We start from the raw sequence: 25570 nt of genomic DNA on the forward strand, positions 1-25570 counted from the left end.
GTACGAAGCGCAGCCATGACCACACTGATGCCTGGAAACTCACCTGCAAACTAACTCACGAGCACAATCCAGAGCCACACCACCGCGACTATGGAGAGCCGTAAAGGACACCGAAAAACCGCCTCTGGCATGTCAAACGTGTCGGTGTAGCAGCGCGCCGCTGGCGACTGACCATCCGTGCTCAAGATCGGTTTCGCGCTGGCAGACATTACACACGATCATGATGCAGGACACTTCAACAGCTAATAGAGAGCTCTAGTATAGGAAATGCACGTTTGCGCCCAGCAAGCGCAAGTATTTTTGGGTCATCACGCTTTGTTACATCATTCAACATACGCAGACGACATAACTCTGATGATAGTGGCGCCATCCGGTTTGAATGAAGAGAACAATTTCTACTTCAAACCGGTGCTCGTTAGACCTAGGAGCTGCCGAATCGCCCAGCGAAATAAAACACAGCCCAAAATGATCGTCCATTCAATTTGTTTTAGGCAAGATAAGACGAAACAAGAGACCAGTATCCAGTTTATAGCCAGCTCACGTGCCGAAAAACGCAGTAACTCATACGAGTTCACTTTGAAGCGACAGGCTCCGCTTCAAATCGCACCGGCATGATGGCTGTCCTTGGGCATCTTGTGATGACGGAGCGTACGCTATGTGCCTGTCGTCACCATCTGATTTCGTCGAACCTTTTCGCTGAAGCCGAACCGCGACATCCGCTTCCGGCGCTTCTACCAATCGAGTGTAGCCGCTGAGGTAGACTATGCGCTTTTTATTATGGCACATACTCGGGATACGGGATCTGCACTCCACTCTAAACACGAATGCGCCCATAAGGAAGTAAAAAGAGAGTGAGCTGCCCTCGAGGGCGCCATGATTTAAACAGGAAGTGTGATTAAAGACGCCTTACTATATTTTGCACCTTTCTGTTTAGAGTGAGCAGTGCGCAGAAGAACCTCGATGTCATGCCCGGCTGCGCATTCAAGACGAGTAGCGCACCGACGATTGACACCACAATCGACATCGACGCCTCGCAGAATACAAGACAGCTACACCGAGTCTGTGTTTGGACACCCATTCGCCACCATGTACTGTGTGAAAAAGTTTTCGCAGCTGCTTCGGGTTGTACAGGATAATTTCGCCGACTAAGTCAACAGGACTATGAAGTTGTTCATTATAGAATGACAAGATACGAGCGACGTCGACTCAGAAGCGAAGTGATGCATGTCGTGGTTAGAAAGCTCTTTTGTGAACGCTATTATAGCCGTATGTTTCTACTCATGCATTTTATTTTAAGGCGAAAGTTTTAAATGCCTCATTATTTGAAAGCCCGTTGTGTACATTGCCGCACAAAAAGTCGGAGAGTCATGGAGATGAAAAGGAGAGAGAGAGAGGAGAGACAACAATAGTTCGTACAGGTGTCGAGAATTAGGGCAGGTGGGTCCTGTGTGGCCCTCAGGTGGAGGCGACGTCCTGGGCCTCCGAAATCAGTGCAATTTGAGTGGCCTTGTCTGGCTGGATGAGGAGTTTGTCCCAGCTTTCCGCAGATGATGCTGGCAGGATGGACCGTGGAGGCAGGATATTTTCCCATCCCCAAAAGATGGGTGCCTGAGCAGCGGGCTATCCGTGGTTGCAATTTGGGCATGTGGTCTCGTATTCCCCATCGGTGATTAGTGACAGACTTGATTGTCTATGAACTGAGTGCGCCTGCAAGCTGCGGTTCAGCGTGGTCTGCGCTCGGTCGAAGCGTGAAACGGCGTCTCGTCTCTTTATGAAAACTGGTGATGACGGCAGAAGTGTGGTGGCTTCAGCGAAGACGCCTGGTGGAGATAAGGGCAGATGGTAAGGTGCTAGCACGGACCACGTAGGTTGTTGCATCTTGCCTTGCCGCGTCCATGTATGTTGTGTGTTCATCGGCACGATAGAAATCACCGAGTGATCGGGCTTTGTGTTGACTTCACGCGTCATATCGGCCAGGGAGCATGTTCTTGGGTAGCGGTTTGACAACGAGGCGGCTTTGTCGTACACCTAGCCAGAAGTGGAGAGTGAAGCGACTCGAGCAGCTTCGGAGCGAGGAAACATTACAGGAGAGGGCGTCGCAGTCGAAAGGGCTTTTGAGTGCTACAGGGAAATAGGACTGCAGGTGGCGTCGGGAGAGAAATAGCGATACGTCGATTGGAAAAGTACAGGATTGAGGCGGAGCGTCCGAGGCAGCAGGCGCCAGTATCAGACTACTCGCCGCATGACTTAACCCTTTATGAGGCGCGAGAAATCTACTGATAGTTTGTGGGCTATATTTTCCGAAATAAATTGTACCATATATAGGAGCCAGAAAAAAATTTATTATTGCTTGTAAAAGAATATTATCGAAAATATGGGCGGGACAACACCTGTCCCACTGATAACTTGACGCCATGAGCAAAGGCGGGATACACGCTGTCCCTCTGCACACCTTGGCATTCATCATTTGTGTCTATGTGCTTTATCCCTGCTTATGAAACGGTGCAAAGCAAGTGATGCAAAGAGGCACTTGGCAGGCTACACATACAAGCTTTGTGCGTTTTTCCTGCGACGTCGTCGAGCACCACGACACCTTTTGCGTGTAGTGGTGGTGCACGGGTAGCGCCCGTGCCCATTGAACCGAACATCTTCTGGCACACCTGTCATAATCGAGCAGTTCTTGCTTCCTCTCTTGTGATACACTAGACTGCGCCGACCCTTGCGAAAGCTCCTCCCACTGATGAGTTGTCTTCCCAGCATAACCCGAAAGAACAGGTATGTGATACTCTTTCTGTAGCCATGCTGGATGTAAGCATTGACGATCGCCGCATCAAGGATGAAATAAAAAATGCGACTCCACGACCTCTTTGAGCGCCTGTCTAGTGGATATGCATTTCTTTTTTGATCGAAGCGATCCACCCCTCCCATCCAGAGGTTGTAGTCGCGCACTGCTGCGAAGCACTTCACGGGTTTCTTATGCCCTTTTGATGTAGTCCTGTCGACTTGGACGTCTTCACAGGAGTCATGATAGTTCGACATTATGTGAACGTGCTTAGTGTCCCGCCACTGGTAGGCGGTCACATTCTTTTTTCTCCTCCAGAGGTATTCACCACGGTCGAGCTTATTGTTCACTTTCACTTCCGCTGGTAAGTCTTTTCGGTTTGTGCGATATGTACCGGAAGCTAAAATGCCTTTGTCACGGAGCTGCTGCAGCAAGGTCGTCGAACTGAAGAAGTTGTCGAAAAACAATTGATTTCCTGGGGTTACGATTCCTTCTGACAATGACAAGACAACGTGTTCTCCAAGTGTTCTGTTGTTTGGTCGCTCCTGGTTCTTGCCTTGGTAGATTTTGAACTTGCAAAGGTAACGAGTGGACGAGTCCGCAATGCGCCACACCTTGTAACCTCGTTTTATTTTGGGTTTCATAGGCATATACTGTTTCATAGATGACCTTCCCTTGAATAGAATCATACTTTCGTCGACTGCAAGACGAGATGAAGGCGTGTACTCATTACCAAATTTTTCGTTCATCATCTTGATGAGCGGGCGAACTTTGAAACAGCGGTCATACTCTTTTGACCCTTTCTTTGGCATCTGCGTATTGTCATTCAAGTGTAAATTGTTTGTGATTTGTTGAAATCTTTTATGTGTCATGACTGCAGCGATTTCTTTCACGAAGAATAGGCTGTAGGAACTCCATTATAGATGCACTTGGTGCATAGGATTAGCACTCATTAGTACAAGCATGCCAAAATAGGACTTTAGTTCCTAGGCAGTGAGCGGTAGCCAGCCCCGTGTTGCTTCCTGGGTGGCGTAAAGATTTGTGTGATCAACTATGTGGTTAACCACTTCATTGCTGAAGAAAAGTTCGAAGGCATTCAATGCCGTGCTCTCTGATGAGAGCTTCGCAGAAAACGTCGGCTCAGTGTCCCTCGGCGTCACAACATCTGCTGGTGTCGTCTCCCACTCATTTTCCGGGTCAAAATCATCTGCAGCAGCTGACGAGCCTACAGTTGAGTTCCAACGTCTTTTCTTCTCCTTGCCAGTATACACTGTTCGCGCTTTTTTCTTACGTTTTACAGTAGGAACACCAAGCTCAACTCCATCACTTTCGCTGTCATTTTCACTTTGAAGTACACAAGGCAGCTCTTCACAAGATTCTTCTTCACAGTCATCTTCACTTGCGCTTTCAAGGTCTGGAAGGTTGAAGTAAAGATCTAGCGCCTCTTCAGGAGTCAGAATCCTCTTTCCTGCAAAAATGACCGGCAACACTTTATGCAAACCCGTGGTTACATGAGGACAATACTTGTGCAACCCACTCTGTCGATTTATTTCAGTGTTTTGGTGGTATATAGGAACACAAAATATGAATGCGAATAGCAAAAGCAAAGTGTGAAAGGTCTCTGAACATGTCTGGGTAAGAAAATCAAATCTCAAAGGGGCTTCCTAGGCCTAACCTCCAACCACTACATTCGGAATATTTGCAGGTAGCTAAATTACATTACTCACTCTCACGTCAAACCTGTCTACAATTGATCTAAGTGCATTACAGGAGTGCAAGATGTAGTTTTTGCACTTACCGGACATCACATTCGTGGTAAAGGAGCAACCAAACTCACGCACTTCAGGAGCGACGGCACCGAAAAACACAAGGCAGTAACAAAACAATACGCGCGCTAGTGCCACCTACCGATTCAAATAAAAACTTAAGCTTATAGCTGCTCTATCTTCTAAGGGAGGGCGCTACCAGTTTCTGTGGGGCTACATATTTCCCTGTGAGCTCCCGAGGCAGTTTTCGCTCGTGGTTGCGGGTGGGACGTATATGTCCCTATGACCGAAAAAGGGTTAAGACGCACCAGCAGCGCTCACGCGATAGGAGTAATGTGTCTTTCCGAATGGTTTCGCGGCTGCGCGTGCGTCATTGTCTCTTCAGACTGCCGTGTTGATGGGGTGTGTGTGTATGTGTGTGTGATGCATTGCGATGGAACGGCGACGACATCAATGTCTGTGGCCTGCGAGGCGACCGCGTCTACGTTAACAGGAAGACTAGGGCGCCCCCGAAGGTTCTCTATCGGCTCCAAAGCACGGCGGCCGATAAATGCTATAGGACGGCTACAGAGGCGGGCTGCAACATCGATGATCACTGCTACGGTAAGAGCGCGGAAAGCTAGTCTGTAACGGTTAAAGCGACATGGAGACGTGGCCCTGCGCAAGCGAGAAGCGGACATGAAGCGACAGAAGCGTGCGGCCAACGTCGAGTTGTCGAAACGTGAAGCATAAGCAAAGCTGCAATGGCACGAACAGGATTCTCAGGCTTCAGCGCACTCGCGAGCAATGCATCCTTTCTGAAACATTTCGCCCGCGGGACAGTAGTGCTTTGTAATTTTTTTCGACACCTCTTTCTTCGTTGTCAGGCATCTGATTCATTCTTCTTATATAGAGGGCAATCCCTCAAATGTTCTCAGTGTTTGTTCTTGCTCAAAGCCGATGGTACGAGGCTTTAACATTTCCTGACGCGACAGGTGGACAGTTTTATCTAGAATGACCGCAGCCACGTTCACATACTTCTACAATGCTCGAGAGTGCGTTGTTATCTTTGAGGCTCAATCGCTGTTCCTTGGCCAACTTTAAATTCACCGCGGCCGAGAGAAGCTGAAATCCTGTCTTTTGGTGGACCGCCCAATACATTTCTTGCTCTCTTCGCCGCCTGGTTGTTCAGTATCTGTGGGCGGAAGTGAGCCCAATAATGAGTCGTTTTAAGAACCCCTTCAGCAAACGACGACTAGACTGACGAATCATGGACACTTTGTCATCTCTGCGCTATCGGCGTAATAAGGGCGGCCGGCGTCTCTGCAGCGGGTCGAGCGCGAGTCGAAATCGCGAACTATTGGACACCTTTAGCACACCGTGTTAATGTTCGGGAGCCTGAACATCGGCAGTGCGGCCGGGCTGATTGGTGCCGATGCGGCGGCGGGCGCGCACGCTGATGCCGGGTACGTGGTGCCATCTGGCGCCTTCCAATCGATCTCCGCATGCGCACCGACGACGCGCGGACTCGCCGCACTCCGGTAATGGTAGCACGGTACAGGTGGGTTCAGACACGGCCGGTCTCGAGTAGGGCGCGCGCGTTCTTTCATGCGACTTCGCATTCGCCGCGGGAGCAATGCGTTTGTTTCTCGGTCAGTTACGCCGCCCGCCGCCGCTAGAGGCGCGGCGACCCTACCGCTGGTCGCCAGGTCGCCAGGCAACAGCTTCTTTGGGGGGACCCAGAGCTCTGAAGGAACCAGTGTAGAGAAGGAAGAATTAAGATCAAACGGACAATGGAACCATAGGGGATGAAAGAGACGCAAGCGCCAGGGCCAAGTTAATTCAGATATAGGTTTCATTAACATGCAAGGTGGCAGGAATAGACTGAAATGGGAGGAAATAGAAGAACAGTTAAGACAGGAGGAATTAATGGTATATGGTTTAGCGGAAACACATCTTAGAGACATGGAGCAACCACCCTGTAACCCAGACTACGCATGGGAATATTGCAATACAACAGAGGGCATCAGAAAGGGAGGTGGAATTGGGGCATTCATGCATAAAAGTATGAATTTTCAAAGGGTTAGACTGGGATGCAGGGAACATTTATGGCTAAAAGGAACAGTGGCAGGCAAGCAAGCACTCCTTTGCTTTGTATACCTGTGGACAGGGGTTAATGCCAAAGAGGAAAACAGGAAAATGTTAGAATGTATTGCAAGCGACATTGATGAGCTAGGAGGACAGGGCGAGATAATTATATTAGGCGAAATGAATGCACACATAGAAGACCTGGATGGGTACACGGATTCGACAGGAAGCATGCTGCAGGACATGTGTGACAGGCATGATTTAGTTGTATGCAACAGCACCGAGAAGTGTGAAGGGCTCATAACATAGGAGGCGGGGAGTCTGCACTCGACGATAGATTATGCACTAATGTCACAGAGGATGTATAACAGATTAGGGGTAATGAGCATAGATGAAGATGGTTCCAGAAGTCTAGGTAGTGACCACAAGCGTATCAAGTTGAGCTTCAGAAGAAAAAGCAATGTAGGACTGAAGCAAGGTGAACAATCAGGGGGAAATTTTTACTCAGAAAAGCAATTGGAAGTAGCAGCCAAACAAATCGAGAAAGTAATTTTTGAGGATAGTAAAACAGAATGGACTTATACCAAAATAAACTCGATTACTGGAGCTAGAGCTAGCTAGGGTGCGAGTAAAGCTAAAAGGGAAAAGATGCAAACCCAAGAGTTGGTGGGATGAGGAGGTCAAGAGGGCAATAGAAAAGCGCAAGGAAGCATCCAGGGAACACAGATATTCCAAGAAGAGGGGGGAACCAAAACCCGAAGTAGACAGAAAATGGGATACCTTCATAAAGTGTAGAAGGGACGCATCCTATTTGATTAATGAAAAAATTAGAAGAAAGGGTGCCCAATGGATGTCAAAAGTAAATAAAAAGGATAGAAAAGCAGGCCAAAAATTCTGGAAACATCTAAATGCAATGAGTAATAAAACTAGGCTAGAAGAAAGGTTTATTGTTACAGATGAGGGTATTCGACTAGAAGGGGATGAAGCAATAAAACACATAGGAATAAGGATGACGGAAAAATTTTCAGCAAAGCACGTGGTACATAATTTATCGAAGGAGGATAGACCGGTTACAGCAATAGCTTCACTTGAGCAAGGAGAGTGGGAAAGGGCAGAGAACAAGGTTCCTAGTGGCACATCAACAGGACCAGATGGTATCCCGATTATGTTGATAAAGAAGTTAGGACCAAAATTCAAGCAAACAATAATACAGGTAGTGAACAAAATGATAGTGGATGAGAAAGTCCCCGACGAATGGCGATTAAGTAGAATGAACATGATATATAAGGGAAAGGGGGACAAAGCAGACGTAAGTAACTATCACCCCATAACAGTGACATCTGTGGTTTACAGGGTGGTGATGCAAATTATAAAGGATAGACTGCAGGCTTGGGTGGAGAACGAGGGGGTGTTAGGGGAACTACAGAATGGGTTCCGGAAACAAAGGAGGTTGGAGGACAATCTATTTTCATTGGCACAGTGTATAGAAATTGCAGAAAAGGAACATAGGCCCTTATTGCTAGCATTTCTGGACATTAGGGGAGCCTATAACAACGTTACTCAGGAGCATTTGTGGGACATATTGGGCACATTGGATGTGGAAAATGGAGTAATTAATCTTTTAAAAGATATATATAGAGGTAACAGAGTGCTCATAAAATGGAAAAAAAATGTATCAGGGCCTGTAGAGATACAGCGGGGGCTTAGACAAGGATGTCCTCTGTCCCCTTTGTTGTTCATGTTGTACCTGCAAGGTTTGGAGGCCAAGCTAGAGGGGAGCGGACTAGGCTTCAACCTATCTTTTTTCAAGCAAGGGGAATTGATTAAACAGACATTACCGGGACTAATATACGCGGACGATATAGTGATAATGGCTGACAACAAGGAAGACCTGCAGAAGTTGTTATACATATGCAGTACAGAGGGAGATAAATTAGGCTTCGAGTATAGTAAGGAAAAATCTGCAGTCATGATATTTAATGAAGAGGGCGGCGAGCATAGAATACATTAGTTCGTGCTAAATGTAGTGAATCAGTACAAGTATCTTGGGGTGTGGATAAATAACAGTATTGAGTATCTGACAGAGCATGAAAAATATGTAATGAATAAAGCTAGTAGGAATGCAGCTGTCATGAAAAATAGGGCACTGTGGAATTACAATAGGTATGAGGTAGTAAGAGGCATCTGGAAAGGGGTGATGGTCCCTAGCCTGACCTTCGGGAATGCGGTCCTGTGTATGAGGCCAGATGTTCAAGCAAGGCTGGAAATTAGGCAACGGGGAGTAGGGAGGTTAGCTTTGGGAGCACATGGCAATACACCAAATCAGGGGGTACAGGGTGATATGGGATGGGCGTCTTTCGAGAGAAGAGAGGCTAGCAGTAAGAAAGCATTTGAGGAACGATTGAGAAGGATGGAGGAAAAGCGGTGGGCTAGGAAAGTTTTCAGATACCTGTATATAAAGAATGTTGACACGAAATGGAGAAAGCGAACTAGAAAATTGACAAGCAAATATCTGGACAGCAGCAACGGGGAAAATCAGCAATTATCGGTTAAGAAAAAGGTTAAAGGAACAGAGAGAGCTTTGTGGAAAACAGGGATGCTGACAAAATCGGCACTGGAAACATACCGGACCTTTAAACAGGAAATTGTCAAAGAAAATATCTATGATAATTGTAGGGGAAATTCTTTGTTGTTTGAGGCCAGGACTGGAGTTTTGCGGACTAAGACGTATAGAGTCAGGTACCAGGAGATAGACACTTTGTGCATTGCGTGCGGAGAGGAGGAGGAAACAGCTGAACACTTGATGCTTTTCTGTAAAGGGCTTCACCCTACAGTGGAAGGCAGCGGGGCTGACTTACCCAAGGCATTGGGGTTTAGGGATAGTGAAGGGAAAGTGGATTTTAAGAGGTTAGAAGTAACCAAGCGAACGTTATCTGATTGGTGGCTAAAAGCAAGACAGGAGTAAAATTTCACAAGACATGGCTAGGTGGCTTGAGCCACCGCCCGATGTAAAGGGTTCAGCCGTATCCATCCATCCATCCATCCATCCATCCATCCATCCATCCATCCATCCATCCATCCATCCATCCATCCATCCATCCATCCATCCATCCATCCATCCATCCATCCATCCATCCATCCATCCATCCATCCATCCATCCATCCATCCATCCATCCATCCATCCATCCATCCATCCATCCATCCATCCATCCATCCATCCATCCATCCATCCATCCATCCATCCATCCATCCATCCATCCATCCATCCATCCATCCATCCATCCATCCATCCATCCATCCATCCATCCATCCATCCATCCATCCATCCATCCATCCATCCATCCATCCATCCATCCATCCATCCATCCATCCATCCATCCATCCATCCTTCCATCCATCCATCCATCCATCCATCCATCCATCCATCCATCCATCCATCCATCCATCCATCCATCCATCCATCCATCCATCCATCCATCCATCCATGGCTCCACGCCTGCATCGGCGGCGGCGCGCTGTAGCCCGCGGGTTCATGGCGAGCGCAGCACCAAAATCAAAGAAAACAAAATGCAGATGCTTACGCTGAGTATCTTCAACAAAGTTCGCATGTCCACAGATTCTTCATCACAAACTTTGCTCGATGGAAATATTTAAAACGAGGAATCACTCTCCCATTCCTCACAATATATCGAGCATTTGTGGCTTTAAATCCAGAAGGAAATACTCCGATCACTTTTTCTCGTATGTCTCATGGTCAGTGACTAAATGACGAGTTAATTCTAAGGGGAAGAGAATGAAAACTCAGTCAACGAAAGTTTTGCGCTCGTCCGATAGAAATGTACTATATGGCGGAGAATATTCTCTACTACGTGTGAGCCGTACATCCGATAGCGCCGTAGCTGGTGGCTTGAGACGATACTTATAGAGTTGAAGTCAGACTCATGTACACTAACTTTGAACTGTCAAATAAATTGATTGCTGGGAGATATATATTATAGTACTTAATTACGCGGATATCGCTTTTCGCACGTCCTGGACTTATTTTCACCCTCGTATACGTCACAGTTTTCTTAAACGAGAGGCCGGTAGGGATAGCTCAAAAGGAAACTAGCTACTAATGTGTGTGCAAGTGTCAAGAAGCATTGTTCTCTGCTCGAAGCCAATGGCACTCGGCATTTCCGCTTGTGTTTGTCAAACGAGAGGCCACCATATTTCTCTGGAATGAATGTAGCCGCGCGCAAGTCTACCTTCATGCTCAAAATTGTTGCAAGCACATTAAGCGTCTTATGTTTCAAGTTGCTTGTCACCTTTAAATTTTGCAAGGCCGAGAGCGACCGTCCTTCTGACCTTCGATCACTTGTTTTATCGCTGCGCCGCTCTGTTTGAGACACGAGTTCGCCCAATGAACAGTTTCCGAGTTGGAAGCAAGCTTTCTTGTCGTCATTCTTGCCTGACTAACGTTAATAGAAAGTAACTAAAGCAGCCAGTACAAGCTGCGCATGCTGCCACAGATATTGACGCGTACTGAGTATTGCAATTTCAGAAATTATGTACGTCCAATGAGTGACTTCAGCTACCACAAAGACCATGTTGTCCAAGTATATTCAACCTGCGGCGTGTCCTAAAGCTGCCTAAAATATTTGGTTCAAGTATCTTTGTAAAAGATCTCAGAATATGCAGTTTAATGTCCAATTCCCTCTATTACCTTAAATTCAGGGACTTTTATCAACCTTTAAGCATTGCAAATCTTAATTATTAGTTCCCTACATTGTAACCTAAGCCAGCTGGTATAACGCGCATTGCAGTAAGGTTTATTAGTGAAGCTCCTTTAGGTTGCGGAAAACTTCTTTTTGGGGTGCTACTTCATTTCCTGAATGACGTGAGGAAAGTTCCTGCTCTTGGGAGGTTTTTCGAAAGCGATCACGAGGCTGCAGAAATGCAGGAGAATAGTGCAAAGCTGGAAGTCATCGCCTCTCAGATAATTCTGTTCGCTGGTGAAGGCCGATTTTATAGAGACAGATTGCAGTTCCAAACTAATTTTGCTTTGCTGGCAGTTTGTGCTTACAGTTACTGTCAACAACTGACTTAATTTTTGCGTTGTCTGCGGGTGGGACGGGTGGTCGTGGGACGCCGCCAAACTTCAAAATGCCTTTCCCAGCGGTGATCTTGGACGTCACGTGCGTGCAATATGCTCTGTTCCTGCGGCCAGGGTTGGGTTTCGTCTGTACCCGTTGCTTTCGCGAATTACATAATGTGTTCTCCTGGGGAGCACCACGAATTCTTAGTGTCGCTGTTGTGCAAAAATAAAGCAGCTGCGCTTGAAATTTCAGGAGCTATATTTACGCTGCAGAATCGTTTACTCTCTGAAACTTGCCATCCAATTGTTACACGTCGCATATCATTCTACACAGTCATCCAGACCTGCCGGAAGGCGAACTACAGAGGCTGATAGACGCGCGTTTTAGCCAAATATAAGGGTATAACGTGTTGACGTCAGTGCTCGAAGGATACATTCGACCATACACACTCGGGCTAAAGGAGAGAGCGCGCAAATGTTAATCCGTTGTTTCAGATTTATTCCATGGCAAACGGGCTGACTAGCGGTCTTTGCGTAGAGTGTAAGAGGTAAAGTATATAAAGGCTTGACGGTTACCACTGACGCGGGCCGAACTGGCAGCGAGCGCACGGTCTCCTTCCGCGTGAATGGCGGTCGCAGCGGCGGAGCGGTGGGGCAGTGGCGACCCCACCGAGGTGCGGCGGGAGGCGGAAACGGACCCCACTGCGAAGGCCGTAAGTAGAAAAGCGCCCCCCCCCCCCCCCCCCCTCCTCGAGACAGGCCGTGGTTCAGACGAGCGGACAGGATCGCGGACGGTCCGGGCGCATCAGCGCTGTCAATACCACCTAGATAACTTTACAAGGCTCCCGCATGACCTCCTCGCCAAGCGTCTACGTCACTGCTAAGAGATGCAGCGCGCCGCAGGTTGACGTGGCGCCATCTGGGAGAAAACTGACTAAGCGGAAAAATTCTGTTCCCTCGATCGGATTTGGAATTATCCTGGCTTGGCTCGAACTTGGCTATTTTCTTGTCGCTTCAATTAAAACTCAAGAAAGCTCTTTTCTTATTTTTGCCACGCTTATATTAACGAGTTTATAGTTTGAAATATTGCACAGATAAATGTCGTGTTAAGCCTTGCATCCTTGCTGTCAACTGCGGCTTTAACAATGTTTAATATCAAACTCTACTTGCGCTTGAAAGCTAATGCCAGTCCGCAACCTAAGTTGGTTGGGAACACTGAGACAACCAATACGCACATGGGAATGGTGCTAGCCGACGTGAATGTGTCGCGTTTTCACGGAAGAGCTCAAGAACTGTGCAAGCTTTTTCATCTGCAGAGGCTTCGTTTGCGTGTTTGAATCTGCGTAGCCTCAGTTCTGAAATGCCTGGCTGCTGCTGCGCCCCAGGCAGCAGATGAAATTATGATGGTGGTCCGAGTGTCCGCGTCTACAAGTTTCCTGCCGACGAGACGCAAAGGGCAGCATGGACAAAGGCTATTTCTCGCGACGATTTTGTGCCAACCAAGCACACTGTGGTAAGCGTCGCTTTTGGTGCTGTTTTTCCGGATGCTTGCCTTAAACTTTTTGCTTCAGTAAAACTTCTTTTTAGCCTAGTTAGTGCATTTTGAACCAAGGAAAAGGAGCAGCGCAAAGGCACGCAACCACGCAAGAAAGGACAAGACACGAGCGCTGTTTTCACGTTTTGTGCCGTGTCTTGTCCTTTCTTCTCTTGTGGTTGCATGCTTTTGCGCTGCTCCTTTTCCTTAGTTTTGTGCTTCACACGACATTTTTTTTATGGCTTGCTTCGGAGAGGGGACTTTTTCTTCACTTTCTCATTACTTCGCTTGCGGAGTTTTATTTCCCAGTTATTTCGCATGCCGATTTTTGTAAGCCTGTCGCCCAAACCTAATGGAATTGTGGTGTTACTTTGTTTTTAGGTGTGTGAAAAACACTTTCAAACGAGTGACTTCGTCAGGTTTGCAACGTACACGGACGACAACACTGGAAACGTTATCGAAGTTCCGCTGCAGCGTGTCCGCCTGAAGCTAGCTGCTGTCCCGAATATGTCTCCCGGCTGCCCGAAATATCTCTCTCAGCCACCATCTTCGCGAGAAGCTCCTGCAGAAAAGAAGGCCCTACTCGAGGCAGCGTCACTGCGAAAAGCGATAGAGCTGATAGAGCTTTCTGTTGCTGCTCAAGAGGAAGAAGATCGCAGGAAAAAAATTTGCAGTTTTGGGGAGCTGTGTTCTGCCCTTCCGAAGCTTATGACTTCTGACTTCTGGACTGTGGTCACTACGCAGGCAAAGGTTTTGTTCCTGGAGCTCTCCCTCGACCAAGCTCCCGCAGTGCGTTCATCAGTGTGGTTTTAGACGACCAGTCTGTTTAGGTGTTTCTCGGAGGGTCCCGTCTCCACAATCTTGGAGACGAATATGTGCCGTCACAAATGAAGGATTTAAGGGAGCTTGATAAAGTGCTGCAGTCTGTTGAAAAGCTGCAGAGTTGTGCTAGTGGCAGCGAAAAAGAACACCAGCTTCTCGCAACTGTCCTAATGCTCCTGGATGAGGTGAACAAGGATTATGAGCTCCAAGAACATCATGGATGGAACTTACAGGTACTGACATTTGTGCGAAGCCAAGTCGAGCTTGTTTTGAAAAATGTGCCTCGATATCCACCAGATGTACTCGTGTTTTCAGGTCCGCTGTATACCATTTCTCCACATGCATACAGGTTCATCAGAAGCTCGGTTAAAATTAAGCTGCCGCACCCAGACACTATTCGACGACTGTGTTCGTCATATCACATGAATCCAGCACTTGAACAGCAAGATCCTTGTTTCTTGAACTATGCTAAAACTGTATTGCAAGCAATGGCCGAGCATGAGCACACTGTGACATTAATGATGGATGAGATCCATCTTCAAACCTATTTTGAGTACAAAGCAGGCTTCGTTACAGGTGCCGCAGCCAATAGTTCCGATCCGGCTAAAACAGCATATGTGTTCATGCTACAAAGCCTTCTGTCAAGCAACAAGGATGTTGTTCACATTTTGCCAGTCGCACAGATAGATGCAAATTCACTGCATCTATTTTTGCACAAGCTCATTACTGACCTTGAGTCACTTGGATTTAAGGCACTAGCTGTTGTTTCAGACAACAATGCTATCAATCGGAAAGCCATGACATTTTTTGCTAGCCCCCCACAAAGCCAGTATAGTTTACACACACCCAGCTGATTCCTTTCGTCCACTGTTTTTCATTTTGGACCCTGTGCACCTTTTGAAGTCAATGAGGAACAATTGGCTCAACCAGAGAAACAGTGGAAAGTGTATATATTACGCTGATCCAAGCAGCAATGACCCAAAGCCACCTATTCTTACGGCATCGTTTAAATCCTTGTGTGATCTGCATGAGGCGAAGCAAAATAACCTTTTAAACCTGGCACCAACACTGTCACTGAAAGCACTGAACCCATCAACTATGGAGTGCCAGAACGTTAAGCTTGCTTTCAGGATTTTTAATGAATCGACAGCAGCTGCACTGCAATGTTCCGCTTTACAACATGCTAAAGGAACAGCAGATTTCATAAACACCATTTTGACATGATGGCGAATAGTGAATGTAAAGACGCCAATAAAAGGTGAACGCTTGCGTGATGAAATGCAGTCTCCGATTGCGTCAACAACATGTCCACAGCTTGAATTTTTGAGGAAAATACCAGAGTGGCTAGACTACTGGGCTAGCCTCAGACACGATGCTGGCCACCTGACGAAAGAAACTCACATGGCTTTTGGCCACACGAGCAACGCTCTGCATGAGATCGCTTTATACTGCCTGGAAGAGCTGGGATTTCGGTATGTGCTCCTTGGAAAATTTCAAACAGATTGCCTTGAGGATAGATTCGGGAAGTATCGCCAGCTATCCGGAGCCCAATACCATGTCTCGATCAGGCAGATTTATGAATCTGAGAACAAGCTAAGGCTTCAAGAAGTACTGGACGTGCCTGATCTTGACATTATTGCAGAACCGATCTCCGACATAAGTGTTGAATCACTTTGTGCACAGTTCAGTATAGCAGTGACCAATGCTGATGTAGCAAAAAATCGACGATGATTCCCGCTATTACGTATGTTGCGGGATACTGTGCCCATGCAACACTGAAAAAGCTCATGTGTATGTCGTGCAAGGACAATCTCGTCCTGGATAACACCAGTTTGGACCATGATGACACACTGCTCATTTCAGGCATGACAAGAGGAGGATTAAAGTTTCCAGAGATGTCGTAGTGAACGCTGTACTTTATACAGAAATAGTCCTTGACAAATTGAGGAGTGAGCAGTATGCATCCAAATTTCTGGCTCTTCCAAATCAGAAGGAGGCCCTTGTTTCTCTTGTGTCAACCATTCTCCACGATTCTGGAGACCTTGATACGTGTGATTCTGGTCATTCGCCAGAAAAAGTCATGCACCATATTTTGAGTGCTGCTGCCAACACGCTGTTAAATAATCTGTGCAAAACGAAAAACAACACAACAGTGTCGAAGGGGCAGCGAAAAATGCAAACTCTAAAGAGTTGAGGACTGATGACTGTATCGTTTAATGGCAAGTGTTTCTGAGATAGCGGACCTTTCTTGCACACCTGATTACATTATAATGATAGCTTTGTATTAAGGCATTTTATAATCTGTACATGTTCTTTTCATACTTAGCAACTGCAGCTATAGAACATTTGATTGAACTGTAGTGAGTGGTAACTTGTGTACCAAATTTTTTTCCCTTCTATATAATGGACATGTAAATGCAAATGGGTATGTTTGTTCCTGTTTCATACAGTATGGCACTGAACAAATTGTACTGGATTCTCGTGTGCGCATCTCACCAAATCACACAACTTGGCGACAGCTATATTCTTTGTGTATGTGTGTGTGAGTGTGAAGTGCTTAAATAAACTCTTTATTCACTGTATTCGTTGCAAATTTTTTTAGAAATCTTGCTGGTTTGTTGTGAAACATCCGTGCAACGTGAAGTAGTATAGAATAACATATGAAGGAAGCTGACAGTGAATGCAACCAAGGAAAGCATAGGTGAATGTTCGATTTTTACTGAAGTGGTTATGAGTGGGAAGTGAATAGTGTAATCATTTTATGGATGCAAGACAACTGACTAGGAAGAATTAAAAAAAAAGTCAAAGGAGCTACAACTGGGGCTAGTTGGAAATGCATTCTTGAAGGGGATCATAAGCGCTGTCAAATTACGAGAAGGGACGAACAAACAGGACAAAGCGCTTTCTAGCAACTGTTTATTCTATGAAGAAACATGAATATATATATACACATGTTAACGTCAAATCATGCGCAGAAGAGGGAAGACCGCACCGCACTGACAAGAGCGATATGAAGAAATAAATAACATAGAATAGAAACGAACAACACGTGCCTTTACAACAGCCGAAGATTACTTATCTTGAGGTAGTTTTATTCAGTTCTCCCTAACAGCACCGAAGCGGAGCAGACGCATTGCTTATCTGGAGCAACATGCATAGCGAAGGCGTCGATTATTTCGCGTTCCCGCCTGTTCCTGAAGAATACATATTCTAATCAGAAACCGTTAAATACTAATATTACGCTGGCACAAAACACGCAGTATTTTAAGAAATGGGTGCCCGACGGGCAACCGGAAAAACCGCGTGTGGTGAGTCTGATTTCCAGGCACATCTGCTGTGTGTGACGTCACGGACGCGTGCGGAGGCCTTGAGCTAGTCTAGGTGTTATTGGCGCTGTCCGCATGCCACGTGACGTGAACGTCACAGCTCTGAGCGACCTCTAGCGGGCGGTGCGCACTTTGCCGGGCCCGGATCGAGTGAAAAAGGATGGATGGATGGATGGATGGATGGATGGGTAAGTGGGTGGGTGGGTGGGTGGGTGGGTGGGTGGATGGATGGATGGATGGATAGATGGATGGATACGGCTGAACCCTTTACATCGGGCGGTGGCTCAAGCCACCTAGCCATGTCTTGTGAAATCTTACTCCTGTCTTGCTTTTAGCCACAAATCAGATAACCTTAGCTTGGTTACTTCTAACCTCTTAAAATCTACTTTCCCTTCACTATCCCTAAACCCCAATGCCTTGGGTAAGTCAGCCCCGCTGCCTTCCACTGTAGGGTGAAGCCCTTTACAGAAAAGTATCAAGTGTTCAGCCGTTCCCTCCTCCTCTCCGCACGCAATGCACAAAGTGTCTGTCTCCTGGTACCTGACTCTATACGTCTTAGTCCGTAAAACTCCAGTCCTGGCCTCAAACAACAAAGAACTTCCCCTACAATTATCACAGATATTTTCTTTGACAATTTCCTGTTTAAAGGTCCGGTATGTTTCTAGTGCCGATTTCGTCACCATCCCTGTTTATCACACAGCTCTCTCTGTTCCTTTAACCTTTTTTTTAACCGATAATTGCTGATTTGCCCCCTTACTGCTGTCCAGATATTTGCTTGTCAATTTTCTAGTTCGCTTTCTCCATTTCGTGTCAACATTCTTTATATACAGGTATCTGAAAACTTTCCTAGCCCACCGCTTTTCCTCCATCTTTCTAAATCATTCCTCAAATGCTATCTTACTGCTAGCCTCTCTGCTCTCGAAGGACGCCCATCCCATATCACCCTGTACCCCCTGATTTGGTGTATTGCCATGTGCTCCCAAAGCTAACGTCCCTACTCCCCGTTGCCTAATTTCCAGCCTTGCTTGAACATTTGGCCTCATACACAGGACCGCATTCCCGAAGGTCAGGCTAGGGACCATCACCCCTTTCCAGATCCCTCTTACCACCTCATACCTATTGTAATTCCACAGTGCCCTATTTTTCATGACAGCTGGATTCCTACTAGCTTTATTCATTACATATTTTTCATGCTCTGTCAGATACTCAACACTGTTATTTATCCACACCCCAAGATACTTGTACTCATTCGCTACTTTTAGCACGAACTCCTGTATTCTATGCTCGCCGTCCTCTTCATTAAATATCATGACTGCAGATTTTTCCTTACTATACTTGAAGCCTAATCTATCTCCCTCTGTACTGCATATGTATAACAACTTCTGCAGGTCTTCCTTGTTGTCAGCCATTATCACTATATCGTCCGCGTATATTAGTCCCGGTAATGTCTGTTTAATCAATTCCCTTTGCTTGAAAAAAGATAGGTTGAAGCCTAGTCCGCTCCCCTCTAGCTTGGCCTCCAAACCTTGCAGGTACAACATGAACAACAAATGGGACAGAGGACATCCTTGTCTAAGCCCCCGCTGTATCTCTACAGGCCCTGATGCATTTTTTCCCATTTTATGAGCACTCTGTTACCTCTCTCTCTCTCTCTCTCTCTCTCTCTCTATATATATATATATATATATATATATATATATATATATCTTTTAAAAGATTAATTACTCCATTTTCCACATCCAATGTGCCCAATCTGTCCCACCAATGCTCCTGAGTAACGTTGTCATAGGCTCCCCTAATATCCAGAAATGCTAGCAATAAGGGCCTATGTTCCTTTTCCGCAATTTCTATACACTGTGTCAATGAAAATAGATTGTCCTCCAACCTCCGTTGTTTCCGGAACCCATTCTGTAGTTCCCCTAACACCCCCTCGTTCTCCACCCAAGCCTGCAGTCTATCCTTTATAATTTGCATCACCACCCTGTAAACCACAGATGTCACTGTTATGGGGCGATAGTTGCTTACGTCTGCTTTGTCCCCCTTTCCCTTATATATCATGTTCATTCTACTTAATCGCCATTCATCGGGGACTTTCTCATCCACTATCATTTTGTTCACTACCTGTATTATTGTTTGCTTGGATTTTGGTCCTAACTTCTTTATCAACATAATCGGGATACCATCTGGTCCTGTTGATGTGCCACTAGGAACCTTGTTCTCTGCCCTTTCCCACTCTCCTTGCTCAAGTGAAGCTATTGCTATGACCGGTCTATCCTCCTTCGATAAATTATGTACCACGTGCTTTGCTGAAAATGTTTCCGTCATCCTTATTCCTATGTGTTTTATTGCTTCATCCCGTTCTAGTCGAATACCCTCATCTGTAACAATAAACCTTTCTTCTAGCCTAGTTTTATTACTCATTGCATTTAGATGTTTCCAGAATTTTTGGGCTGCTTTTCTATCCTTTTTATTTACTTTTGACATCCATTGGGCACCCTTTCTTCTAATTTTCTCATTAATCAAATAGGATGCGTCCCTTCTACACTTTATGAAGGTATCCCATTTTCTGTCTACTTCGGGGTTTGGTTCCCCCCTCTTCTTGGAATATCTGTGTTCCCTGGATGCTTCCTTGCGCTTTTCTATTGCCCTCTTGACCTCCTCATCCCACCAACTCTTGGGTTTTCATCTTTTCCCTTTTAGCTTTACTCGCACCCTAGCTAGCTCTAGCTCCAGTAATCGAGTTTATTTTGGTATAAGTCCATTCTGTTTCACTATCCTCAAAAATTACTTTCTCTATTTGTTTGGCTGCTACTTCCAATTGCTTTTCTGAGTAAAAATTTCCCCCTGATTGTTCACCTTGCTTCAGTCCTACATTGCTTTTTCTTCTGAAGCTCAACTTGATACTCTTGTGGTCACTACCTAGACTTCTGGAACCATCATCTATGCTCATTACCCCTAATCTGTTATACATCCTCTGTGACATTAGTGCATAATCTATCCTCGAGTGCAGACTCCCCGCCTCCCATGTTAAGTACCCTTCACACTTCTCGGTGCTGTTGCATACAACTAAATCATGCCTGTCACACATGTCCTGCAGCATGCTTCCTGTCGAATCCGTGTACCCATCCAGGTCTTCTATGTGTGCATTCATGTCGCCTAATATAATTATCTCGCCCGGTCCTCCTAGCTCATCAATGTCGCTTGCAATACATTCTAACATTTTCCTGTTTTCCTCTTTGGCATTAACCCCTGTCCACAGGTATACAAAGCCAAGGAGTGTTTGCTTGCCTGCCACTGTTCCTTTTAGCCATAAATGTTCCCTCCATCCCAGTCTAACCCTTTGAAAATTCATACTTTTATGAATGAATGCCCCAATTCCACCTCCCTTTCTGCTGCCCTCTGTTCTATTGCAATACTCCCATGCGTAGTCTGGGTTACAGGGTGGTTGCTCCATGTCTCTAAGATGTGTTTCCGCTAAACCATATACCATTAATTCCTCCTGTCTTAACTGTTCTTCTATTTCCTCCCATTTCAGTCTATTCCTGCCACCTTGCATGTTAATGAAACCAATATCTGAATTAACTTGGCCCTGGCGCTTGCGTCTCTTTCTTCCCCTATGGTTCCATTGTCCGTTTGATCTTAATTCTTCCTTCTCTACACTGGTTCCTTCAGAGCTCTGGGTCCCCCCAAAAAGCTGTTGCCTGGCGACCTATCCTACTACCCACCTTCTTGCCAGTGGCACCACCGTAGTGGATGCCATCCTGTGCAAAAGGGTGAGGCCTAACCTCGTACACTTCCCTGTTGACCTCTATCACCTCGTATCTTAGTCGTCGACTCAATATCCTAATTACCCGATTAGTCTCCACGACCCTCCTTTCCGTTTCGTGAGCCTGCCTCTGGACCTCTGGGATTGTGCATATGGTCACATGCACACTCTCAGAGGCCTCTCTAAGCCTACGCATCCGCACCTCCAACTGCGTCTCAAGATTCTGGCTCCTCCCTTGCAGTACATCATTGAGACCAGCATGGATGACCACAAGGTGTTCGCCATCCATGCTGCCCACGACCACCTCCCGGGCTCTGGCCATTGCATCCACCATGCACTTTCCCGACTGAGCCTCCACCTGCACCCGTCTGTCTGCCTTCGTTGCCGTCAGAACGCCTCCCTCAACCCTCGCTACATTCGAGTCCCCGACCACCAGAACTCTCCTGCGCCCGCCTTTGCAGCGCCCTCTGGACTATCAGGCCTGCTCACTCCTCCTGTCGCGACTGCTGACGTCAGTCAGTTTTGACCGACGCTTTCCGCCGCGCGGAGGTGCCCACGCCGTTCTCGAGAGTAGGATTTGCTAAGCCTGACGAGACCTGTCGCGGCATGCTGGTGTTTCTATTCTGGACTGGTTCTGTTCGCGACTGCAGAAGACGTGTTTTTCTGTGTCTCTGAACTGCTGTGTTGTGATGTGAAGCATTTCACTCGCTGAATGTTCGCGTAGTGTACGCCTGCAAACTGTCCTAACGGGGCGATGCTGCGTGCCCAACTGTCGCGGCAATTACGACAATGGGCCGAAGGTTCGAGTGTTCTTGTTCCCAAAGGATGACCGAAGAGCAAAGTGGGAGCGGGCTGTTCGTCGCGATGACGTCGATATACGTTCTCTCCGTGATCCGAAGGTATGTGTGCGTTTATACTACGTAATTTGAGTCGCTCCAAAAGCACCACCTCCGGCATGTCCGGTTCTTGCTCTACAATAATGATCTCTTGTGCGCTTTTGACTTGCCAGCCAGCGTAAGCCCTGATATTGTAACGGCTGTTTATTTCTGTTCTGAAATGTTCGCTTCGACTGCGGCGCTTTGTTGTGATGAGATACGCTATTTTTATAACGCCGTGCGCATGCCTTGAGGGATGTTTTTTCCAGAAGTGAAAATAATAGTATTTTGTGTGTTTTTTACTTGCCAGCCAGTAAGACCCGATATTTCACGGGTGTCTACTTGTGTTCTGGAACGTTATAAGATGTCGTTCTTTCCAGGAACTCCAGGACGTATTATCAGTTAACGCGCACGCTCGAAGTGATCTGTAGATTGTTGTCCAATGTATTTGCTGGTCAGCGCGCTTCATCGAGAATTTTGTAGCTTTCCGTTTTGTTTTGTGGCTTAGTAAATGAGGCGGATGTGGAGCACGAAGCCTGTAATATACCGTTTATTTTTTGTGAATGGTTTGCAGGTGTGCGAGCTCTATTTCAAGGTCGAGTACTTAAGGACGACTACCACGTACACCAATCGAAGAACCGGCAGGACAGTTGAAGCTCCCATGGGCGCTACTCGGCTTACGTTGGACGCAGTGCCGACATTTTTTCCTAATGCACCTGCTTATTTGAGCGAATGCGCACCAGTGCGCCAGCAGCCAGAGGCAAAAAGGAAACGCCGCGAAACATCGCATCTCGAGGAAGCTATTCGGCAGTCCATTTCATCGCACGAAGAACAAGACCGTCAAAACAAGCTGCAGTCATATGAAGACTTTGTATGGCGCCTACAAAGCCTCGACCTCTCCACCTACTGGACTTCAGTAAAAGCAGAGCATGCTGTTCTCTTTGTTCACATAGAGGGTGAAGACCCACCAGACGTCGAACGATCTGTGATTGTTAGTAAGAACATGGAGGTTACGGCCTTCTGGTGGAAAGTGAAAGTGCCTGTGAAGGACCTGCTCATCCCGTGTATACTGGACGATCTGCGCTGCCTTCAGACTGCACTAGACAGTATGAGAAGTTTCAAGGCTCCAGACGTTTGCGACAAGGATGAAAAAGTGAAGGCAAGTTTCAGCTTGCTTTTCTCTTTGCTGGACAGCCTCAGGTGTGATGATCCTTTGCCGCAAGAGAAAACAGAAGCGCTCGGCTTTATAAAAGAGCAACTTGACCTATTGCACAAGAAGGACCATTCAGCACGGTACTCTGCTGAGCTTTTAATATTTTCCAGTATTCTTTACACTGTTTCCCCGCACGCCTACCGATTGATTCGCAGTGCTGGCAAGCTAGCACTACCACATCGATCTACACTCATGCAATCTGATCTCAATATAACGTCAACCCTGGAAATGAGCAGGACGATGAAGGGTTTTTACGTTATGTGAAGAAGCGATCAAGCCTTCTCAAACCGCATGAAAAGATCGTCACTATAATGATGGACGAGATCCATATTCAGCCGTACTTTGAATGCAAAGGTAGATCAGTGACCGGGGCAGCTTCTAATTCTTGCGAAGCAGCCAAAACTGCGCATGTTTTTATGATCCAGTCCTTGCTATCAGCCCACAAGGATGTCGCGCACATTCTGCCAGTATCTAACATTGACGCAGTCCAATTGCATGCAGCCCTAAGAAAGACAATTTTGGAGGTAGAGAATGCAGGGCTTACTGTCATCGCAGTAATAACAGATAATAATTCCATAAACAGAAAAGTGCTGTCCTTGTTTTCTAAAACGCGAACAGTTGACATTGTGTACCCTCACCCAGTAGACGAATCAAGACCCCTTTTTTATGTAGTGGACCCAGTCCATCTTCTGAAGTGCATAAGAAACAACTGGTTAAACCAGAAAAATCCAGGAACGTGCATCTTCTACCCTGAATTTCCTAGCACATCTTCGTTAGTTCGGGTTAATGGAGCGTCTTTCAAAGCTCTTCGAGACATGCACGCTTCGGAGCAACACAGCGTCTCAAAGTTTGGTTATGGATTGAGCTAAAAAGCACTGCATCCATCCAACATTGAGCGCCAGAATGTGAAGCTTGTTTTAAAGGTTTTTAGTTCATTTGTGGTGGAGGCTCTAAATATGCGCGGAGACGAGCTTAATTTGAACTACGCCGCAGGGACAGCGCATTTCATTGACCTAATACTGAAGTGGTTGCATATCGTCAACGTGAAAAGCTCCTCCAAAGGCCGGCGCCTACGAGATCCGCTCCAGGATCCAGTAAAGAGTTTGGCTGACAAGCAGATAGAATTTCTTAATAAATTCGTGGATTGGTTGGACACATGGCGAGACATCAGGATGGATACAGGCGCACTAACCACTCAAACACACGCAGCGCTGCGGCTGACTTGTTACTCGCTTGCCGAACTGTGCCGGTACTGCCTTGAAAAATTGAATTTCGACTACGTGTTGCTGGGAAAATTTCAGACCGACAGTCTGGAAGAAAGGTTCGGACAGTACCGTCGGCTGTCGGGAACGAATTATCATATCTCAATCCAACAAGTCTTTGAGTCAGAGAAAAAACTGAGGCTACAAGACAGTTTGGTTTTGCCAGATATGCAGGAAATGCAGAAGCCATGTTCTGAAACACTTGACGGAGCTCAGTTGACAGAGGAGTACGGCATAAAGGTGTCAGATCATGATATAAGAAATAAGAAATCCATTCTGCCGGTAATAACATACATCGCAGGCTTTTGCGCCGAAGCCGCGTTAAAGAAGCTGCCCTGTCAGTATTGTGCCATGAATATTACGTCTGAGGACCGGGAAGTTCAACTTGAAAGGAATCTCCTAATCGAAAACCTCTCGAGAGGCGCTCTCAAGTTTCCTCAACCGGCTGTCGTTAATGCGGTTCTACACGCCTACATTGTCTCAGAGAAGCTTACCAACAAAGCGAATGCTGCACGTTTTCATGCAACACATAAACAGAGGGAGCTACTTGTGGCTGTCACAAGACATCTTTGTGAAACAGAGGATTTTGATGTCTGTAACAATGGTCACCATCCTGACACTGTGCTGACGAACATATTAGTGGCAGCAGCAAACACTCTTCTGAAGAACTACGTTTCCATGAAGACTGATGTTCTGAAGAGTAGAAAAACGCCGATTCAACAATGGAAATTGCAGAAGTTTGCAAAATGAGTAACAACAGTTTCCATGTGTTTTCTGGACACAGTGTGTATGTGTGTGTATGTGCCAAGCGTGTGTGTAAATAAAGACTAATTAAATTTACCTTTTTTATTTCGTTTCTTTGTTGGGCCATCGAACTTTACTCTCATAAACCGGTCACACGTTCCACGGCGCATAATCTCTATTTTTAGTGGAATAATAAATGGCTATACAGATAAATGCACGGATTTTGAAGCATTATGCATTCATAGCATACACTGCCAATCAAAATGCAAAGGCAAAATAAAACTATTACGCATGTGCACTTCGCCACGATCATTCCTTCTTTTCACGGGAAGCGA

The 25570-nt window shown here is 46.3% G+C and overlaps 1 protein-coding gene across 1 annotated transcript; it reads left to right on the forward strand.

Moving 5' to 3' along the window:
- The first annotated feature begins 5913 nt into the window (after nucleotides 1–5913).
- LOC144109816 (uncharacterized) lies at nucleotides 5914–25241 on the forward strand. Its single transcript, XM_077642602.1, has 4 exons — nucleotides 5914–5993; nucleotides 21866–22040; nucleotides 22591–22672; nucleotides 24472–25241. The coding sequence occupies exons 1-4, from the start codon at nucleotides 5914–5916 to the stop codon at nucleotides 25239–25241; spliced, it is 1107 nt and encodes a 368-aa protein (XP_077498728.1).
- Nucleotides 25242–25570: the final 329 nt, after the last annotated feature.

This window comes from Amblyomma americanum, chromosome 11 (genome assembly GCF_052857255.1).
Source record: "Amblyomma americanum isolate KBUSLIRL-KWMA chromosome 11, ASM5285725v1, whole genome shotgun sequence".
NCBI lineage: Eukaryota > Metazoa > Arthropoda > Arachnida > Ixodida > Ixodidae > Amblyomma > Amblyomma americanum.

What these genes read in the sequence shown, in the direction of transcription:
- LOC144109816 (XM_077642602.1), top strand. Translation starts at nt 5,914, where the DNA reads ATGTTCGGGAGCCTGAACATCGGCAGTGCGGCCGGGCTGATTGGTGCC. An exon ending in GGCGCGCACGCTGATGCCGG is followed by an intron (nt 5,994 to 21,865) that starts GTACGTGGTGCC and finishes ATGTTCGCGTAG; the next exon opens with TGTACGCCTGCAAACTGTCC. An exon ending in GTTCTCTCCGTGATCCGAAG is followed by an intron (nt 22,041 to 22,590) that starts GTATGTGTGCGT and finishes AATGGTTTGCAG; the next exon opens with GTGTGCGAGCTCTATTTCAA.